The following is a 6881-nucleotide window of genomic DNA, read 5'->3' on the forward strand; positions in this document are numbered from 1 at the left end:
TGTCGGACATGTTGTGACTTTATACCCCCACAGGTACCATAAAGAAAGACCTCTAAATCACTGTCTCCTCACTGCTTGTGCACACTATATCTAACTAAGCTGTAAGTGCTAACGTTAGATCATATGGCTCCCAAAAACGGGCAGAAAAACACCTCTATGGTGACAGGAGTGTCTGAACATACAGGTTAACAGTAAAAACATATCCAGTAAGGCTTTGAAGCTTCCATTGCATTACTTTGAAGAAGAAAAGACTCTGAATGATTTATCGTGATGTGTATCATATTACCAGATTCTTGCCAATATACACAGCTAATTAATTCATAACAAAAGACAAAGTTTTAAACTGTGGAAAGGTGCCAACCAAAACACATGCATGAAAATGTCTGCAAATACAATATCACCAAAACCTAATATCAAACACCCTTAGATTTGAAATAATAATAATATATATGGGTGGTTAAAAATAAAACCATGCAACAACTGAGCCTTAAAAGTGTTAACATTCATGTTGTCTGCAGACTGCAGATATGCAACCTCACATCTTGGTTTACAAAGACAAAAGAGGTGATAAAAACCAAGAAACACCCAGTCATTGATTAATGAATTTGCTATAAAACATAACAGCTTCATGTAGAACAAATAACTGAATCAACACATATTCACATATCTTATAGTTTGTCTAGTTTCCTGAAGTTCACCATTTTAGTTCCACATCATTTTTACTGAACTGACCAAAATGAAAACCAAGAAAAATTCAAGAGATTCTTTCTTTGACATCTCGAAGACTGAGCATCTTCAGCATTTGGAAAGAATTAAAGGTTCAACTAACTTTAACAATCCTGCTGTCTTGGCAGACAGCAATGGTACATTCAGCAGAACTGTGTCTGTGGTAGCATTAAATATACTTGCATCAATTCAAGAGTCAAAAAACACTTTTGAATGTAAACAAGACCTCCTCAGTCCCAGAACACATCCTCTCTGTGCAGGCATGTTAGTCATGAGCCTGAACTAGTGTCCTCTAGGTCATATGTTAAGTGTTGAGAACAGCAGCCCCACACAGCCACACAAAATATCAATATGGAACATTCCTCAGAGTCCTTTCGTTTATGCAGTGTTGACAGCAACGTCAGAGAACAGAACACTGGCGAATAATGTGTTTCTGAACAAAACGTTTGTGCATTTGTGATGCGAGAATGTGGCTAAACAACTAAATGACACCGGATTCTGCCCTAAGCACACACAGGCATGTTTACTCACAATGGCTATCCATATCGCTAGATATTCATGGACTTAATCTTCGGGGAAAAAAAGAAAGTTGCATTTTTCTTTTCAAGGAAGTGGGGAGGGCCTGCATTAATTAAAAAGCTGAAAGAAAATCTGCATTGCAAATTACCGAGCAGATGTGAACGCAAGAATGTTATCAACACCATCCAGCACGTCACTGATTTTGAATAAAATAATGTCTTGCATACTTTCAAAAACGACACAGTTCTTCCTTTTACATCTAAAGAGAAGAATCTGACAACATAAAAAGCCAAACTGATGTATGATTATTGCTTCATTTAAGTCACACTCCGATCATTTCTTGATCCATTGTAAAAGCGTTCCCAGGGTTTTTTAATAATATTGTTTTCGGAAAAACTTTTGTCGTTTTCTAAAACATAGTTACTCTAGAGCGGCAGGAGTTTATTAGAAATCTCCCCGTGAGTATGAAACAAGCCTGCCCCCATTTTCCATCATCCACCTGTGTACACTCTTTACTGCTAGCTTACAACCCCAATAGCTAGCAATATTAGAGATATACAGCCATACTGTTATGAGCCAGATGCCAGCTGGTGTACATATAGATCTATTAGCTGTCTACAAGTGGATGCATCAGAATAGAGCAGAGAAAGGAGCTTGTGGCCTCTCCATTTGTAATTTCTACATCACATGTATAGGTTTTTTTCTTCATAAGCTCCTGATTCACAACAATTTGAATAAAGAAATACTCATAAATGCAAGTTTAACCTTAATTTTCTTCATGCAAGTCCTCCATTTTGAGAAAAATATTAGAAAAACATGTTAAAAACACATTTTTATAGCATAAATAAGCACTTCTGCAAATAAATGATCGTTAGAGACACGGAAGACCAGGTAACATGGGGATATTTTGTTAAACTTTGACCAGTTTTCAGAAACTTCTTATTTGTTCATGGCTGTATAAACAATAAAGTTTATTTAAACGTCCGTTACGTAGACACAAGCTGTGGTTTTCTTTGTGGGGAGTTAAATGTCCCAAAGACCGAACGGGACGAGTCTCAACCCCACAGCTAGCAGCCGAGTCCCTCTTTAGCATTCGCCCCAACACTGAAGCCGGTCTTCAGCCGACAAACCGAGGCGGCTTCACCGAGTTTTGTGGTGGGTGAATCCACGCCACGCCCTAAAGCTGGTCACCCCAGCTTAGGGCGCCGTTACCCCCGCGGGGGGTTCACCGCCAATAGGCGCGTGAGTTTGGAGCCAGCAGAGGGAACGGTTGCTAAAGCTGGGCTAATAGAACAAACAGGGTCAATGTGAACTCAATGGCCTTTTGGAGCCAAACCTGAATTTAACCCGGGTGAAATTTTGAACCCAATAAAAAAATATATATACTTAAAAAATATGTATTCTCTAAAACCCCTTGCTACCAAGTTACAAATCTTGCTAACTAGCTTGGCTCACTAGCTCACATGATTTAGTGGCAACCTAATAGGAACTCCCCCGCTAACTTGATAAAAACACATTTTCACGTGGGCTGACAATAAAACAAAACCAAAACAACAGCTTCGGAGACTGCGTAATAGTGAACTCAAGACCTCATCAAGTGATGTCTTTGTAGTTTCTGTCATATCTCAGTAATCCCTCCTTCTTGATACAGACTGATTTACTTTGATGAAGGAGCATCCCGTGTTTAAAAACAAACACACCCAAGATGGTTAGCTAGCTAACTCGACGGTTGAAGCGGGATTACGGGGGGGTGATGGGGACTCGCCGTTAGAAAGTTTCCCTCCTGGTGGTTTGTAACTCACCGAACCGCGCGGATTGTCTCTGTCTGCGCCTGGAATTCCAGTGTACATCAGAGGGCATTAGAAAACTAGCCGACAAGAAGTGGAGCGCTGCTCCTCGCAACAGCTGTGTTCTGTTTTGAATGAGGGCTGAGAAGCTGCATGGCGAGCGGGCGGAGCTTCCAGGGTGAAAACGGGGCCAGGCGGCCCGTCACAGTTCGAACGCACACAGGTCTTTTATCGTTGTGTGAATTGAGAACATTTTTGATAATTCTAGACTTCCACACCAACAGATAAAATCCACATTCTTTAGTTTTTATTTTGTAGATGAATAATTTAAATTAAAGGGCGCAGTTTTGATTATAAAGGGGGCGAAGTTTATATGTTTGCGTCTAGCTCCCTCTAGTGGGCAAACAGTAACACTGACTAATTTTAAACAGTAAAACAATACAATGAGGGAAATGAAGCTCAGACTTTTTAATAAAAAAGTAAAAACAATGAAAATAAAATCAAAATCTGTAATTTTTTTCATATTTTTCCAAAACTCAAACCTTTCTGAATATATAAATGTTCTGTCATGTTTTGCTTAGCGCTGCTTTTCAGTAAAACTGCTTTTTTTGTCTGAAATCCCCTTGTGACATGTACCTATGAACTAGATTTACAAAATTCTTCATTCACTTAAACTAGACAAAAACTATGTTTTTTGTATCTAAAATAAATGGTGACAGCTTAAAAGTGAACCACCAACTAACCAGTCATCTAGTAAATGCTCCATCTCTTGTACCATATCCAATTTTTTGCTCCTAAATCTTTTATTTTCATTATCGCATTCATATTTGTTGGCGATATAGTCAATAAGGCTATCATCCATTTTAGTAAAATGCAATATTTTCTGAAAATACTTTATTGCACATCACTTTTTAACAAATTAATTTTTTTGAATGCATTTTTTTATTTAAAAAAGTGCTTTTTATTTTTTTCCTCCACTGAGCCAAACTTTCCTGTCATTTCTTTCCTTAGCCTTTTCTTTGAACATTAAACATTTTAAATATCCTTTTTAACATTTTTTTTGTTTGCCTTTTCCATGATCCTGTTTGAATTGGTAAAAAATGCAACCATTTGATTTCTGGCATTTATCTTTACCTATGAACCATATCCTCTATAAGTCAGTGTTAGAGGACTTAAAAATTAAAACTATGAACTCAATTTATGTGATTTTCTTAAGCCATAAATAACAAATAAAACCCCAATTTAAATAGATTTATGCTCTACACAGTAATGATGAACAAAGATTTCACAATCTTGACTTTAAAACAGAATTCAAACCAATTCATTCATTCAAAAAATATCATCACCAATCTTTCAACCACATGTCTTAGTTTTCTTTTTACAATGCAACAAGAACAAACATGTGTGTTAACCACGTGATCAATAAACGAGTGCTCTCAAATCACTCCCCAAATTTAAGTTGTCTTTCTTTCTCTAAACCATGCAGCTCCCTCGCTCGATTCTTCAGCTCCTCGGCTTTCTTTTCATCCTTCTCGGTGCCATCCCCAAGTCTATACATTCGGCTTGCGTTGGCGCAGCCCCACACATGGCCGAGCTCGCAGGCTCTGTTGGCATACTTTAAAGCTAGAGTCATGTCTGGTGGCAGCCCTTTGGAATTGCCCTCAATGAACAAGGTGCTGAGGTTGAAGCAGGAGGGAGCAAAGCCCCCATCGCAGGCCTTGGCGTAGTACTTCTGAGCGGTCGCGAGGTCGGGCCCTTCTTCCATCACTCGCCCGTCGTGGGCTAAAAGGCCGACGTTGTGACAGGCGTCGACAGACTTCTTTCCTCCAGAGTCGCAGGAGCGGATAAAGAAGGAGTAGGCCGTTTTCAGGCACTCGGTGACACCACCTGCCACACAGATTCATGTGGTTGTTACAGATATTAATGCCAAAAAACATTTTGAATGAACATTAAAATACTAGAGCAGATGCCAGCTATATTTAGGATACAAGCTGTAGACTTGCAATCAAGTATAGTTAAGTAAAATAAAGCAAAGTCTGTAAATTATATGTAACTTTAGCACAATACAGTGCAAGTGCATTATGTGTTCATGTACAGCGTGAATCATTTCAATATCAGTAAGACTGTTTAAAATTAGGCATAAACCCTTTATAGCTGCAAAAAGACATCTGTCTTTTACAGAAAAACTGGTTGCTTCATCTATCTTCTGAAGCACTTTTAAGGTCATGGGGTTGCTGGAGCCTATCCTAATTATTTTTGACTGAAGGTGGGGTAAAACCTGAACAGGTCACTAGTCTGTTACAATGCTACATTCTCACCAAGGGACAATTTAGAAAAATCAATTAACCTATGAAGCTTTATTTTTTATAGTACGTTATAACACCATCAAGGAACCAACGTGCTTTACAATAATAAGAGAAATGAAAAGAAAATTTGAAATCAAGCAGATTAAGAGCAATAAAAAAAACAAAAGCATAACATTACAAAAAACAATAAAATACAGATCCGAACTCAATAAAATGAGTCAAAGAAACTAAGAGGGCACCAACTAATGAGTATTTAGAGTCAGCCTAAAAAGGTCAGCTTTTATTTGTTTTTTTAAACTGTTTAGGTCTGATATCATGGAAAGAACTGCAGGAATACTGCTAAAAAATGTATAAGATAATGAACAAGAGAGAAGTATGTAATAAAACAAAAGTTGTGAATCCCTTTACCTTTGCCCGTCACATGGTAGGCTCCCAGTTTGTAGCAGCTCTCTGCGTGTCCATTCGTCTCACAGTTGTGTTTGAGAACTTGAGCTGCAGACTCATAGTTTCTCTTCACTCCTTCCAGATAATCAGCAAGTCTTTGACACCCTAAAAAACACATCATGGAATAAAGAAAACACGAGTGAAGTGAGAAAATGATTTGGAAAACAGCGTTTCAGCACCACTGATATGTGAACAGCAACAGATTTGATGTTACTAGAGGTGTGAAGATAAATTATCTCATGGAATTTCTTGATTTATATTTCTATGATCCAAACAGATCGATCTGTCTAGGGCAAGTTGCTGATCTTTACCATTATAAAACAGTTTCAAAATGAAATTAAATGATTGTATTGATATTGGAAAATACTATTTGGGTTGAGATTGGGTAGGTTTATTTCACTGTAACGCAAAAATTACCACATCTATTACAGCAGGCAATGCTAGAAAGTTCTAATGATGTTATCTTTGTTTTATTTTGATGTGGGAAAACAACAGTGGGCTAAACTAAAATGTGAGTGGATTTTTCATTAATTCTCGTTTACTTGTGCACATATTAAATTTACACTTGATAATCTTGCAAGGAAAACAAGAAATCTGGAAAACTTCACCTGCAATGTTCAGTTCCAGGTATTTATCTCTGAGTCACACTGGTTGAAATTTTGACTAAAGATGTTCTGGATCGATTAGGTCAGTGAATCGGATCAAAATCAACCAAAATCGACTATGAGTCGGTTTAGTAACCACAAATTATGACATGAATCGAATCGTTGCACCCCTATTTTTTTTTACCTTCAGGATCCTTCTCTTTGTAGCACTGGAAACTGTACTCCACTCCTAAGTTATCCAAGAACTCTTTCACTTCCTTTTCGTCCTCGAAATTGATCAGTCCAGCCATTCTTCAAACTTCTGCCCGATATATAATCATATGAGACGGTGGCTACCCCTTCTGCAACCACCTTGGTGAAGAAAGGTGTAACAAAAGCTTGACCTTCACCTTAAATCAGCTGTAGAAAGCTGTGTGGAAGCGTCCCTCACATGAACGCGTCCCCCTTGCACGCTTGTTTCATAACCTTCCTTTCCGGGCTTCCGTAGTCCCGCC

The 6881-nt window shown here is 38.2% G+C and overlaps 2 protein-coding genes across 6 annotated transcripts in view; both read right to left on the reverse strand.

Moving 5' to 3' along the window:
- ralgps2 (Ral GEF with PH domain and SH3 binding motif 2) overlaps positions 1–3242 on the reverse strand; it is a 66597-nt gene extending 63355 nt beyond the window's left edge. For 3 of the 5 annotated variants that reach the window (XM_024278466.2, XM_024278467.2, XM_024278464.2), the window contains exon 1: positions 3048–3242. The gene's annotated coding sequence lies outside the window, so the exon portion shown is untranslated. Of the gene's footprint in view, positions 1–2834; positions 2856–3047 lie in introns of those variants that run through there. The other 2 variants (XM_024278468.2, XM_024278465.2) reach the window with 2 other exon arrangements.
- Positions 3243–3984: 742 nt separating this feature from the next.
- On the reverse strand, positions 3985–6860 carry LOC112150261 (cytochrome c oxidase assembly factor 7). The gene is made up of 3 exons (XM_024278389.2): positions 6572–6860; positions 5747–5887; positions 3985–4919 (listed from the first exon to the last, which is right to left on the reverse strand). The coding sequence occupies exons 1-3, from the start codon at positions 6675–6677 to the stop codon at positions 4474–4476; spliced, it is 693 nt and encodes a 230-aa protein (XP_024134157.1). The 5' UTR covers positions 6678–6860; the 3' UTR covers positions 3985–4473.
- Between the last annotated feature and the right edge of the window lie 21 nt (positions 6861–6881).

This window comes from Oryzias melastigma, linkage group LG4 (genome assembly GCF_002922805.2).
Source record: "Oryzias melastigma strain HK-1 linkage group LG4, ASM292280v2, whole genome shotgun sequence".
Taxonomy (NCBI): domain Eukaryota; kingdom Metazoa; phylum Chordata; class Actinopteri; order Beloniformes; family Adrianichthyidae; genus Oryzias; species Oryzias melastigma.

What these genes read in the sequence shown, in the direction of transcription:
- LOC112150261 (XM_024278389.2), bottom strand. Translation starts at nt 6,677, where the DNA reads ATGGCTGGACTGATCAATTTCGAGGACGAAAAGGAAGTGAAAGAGTTC. An exon ending in CAAAGAGAAGGATCCTGAAG is followed by an intron (nt 5,888 to 6,571) that starts GTAAAAAAAAAT and finishes TGTGTTTTTTAG; the next exon opens with GGTGTCAAAGACTTGCTGAT. An exon ending in CTACCATGTGACGGGCAAAG is followed by an intron (nt 4,920 to 5,746) that starts GTAAAGGGATTC and finishes TCTGTGTGGCAG; the next exon opens with GTGGTGTCACCGAGTGCCTG.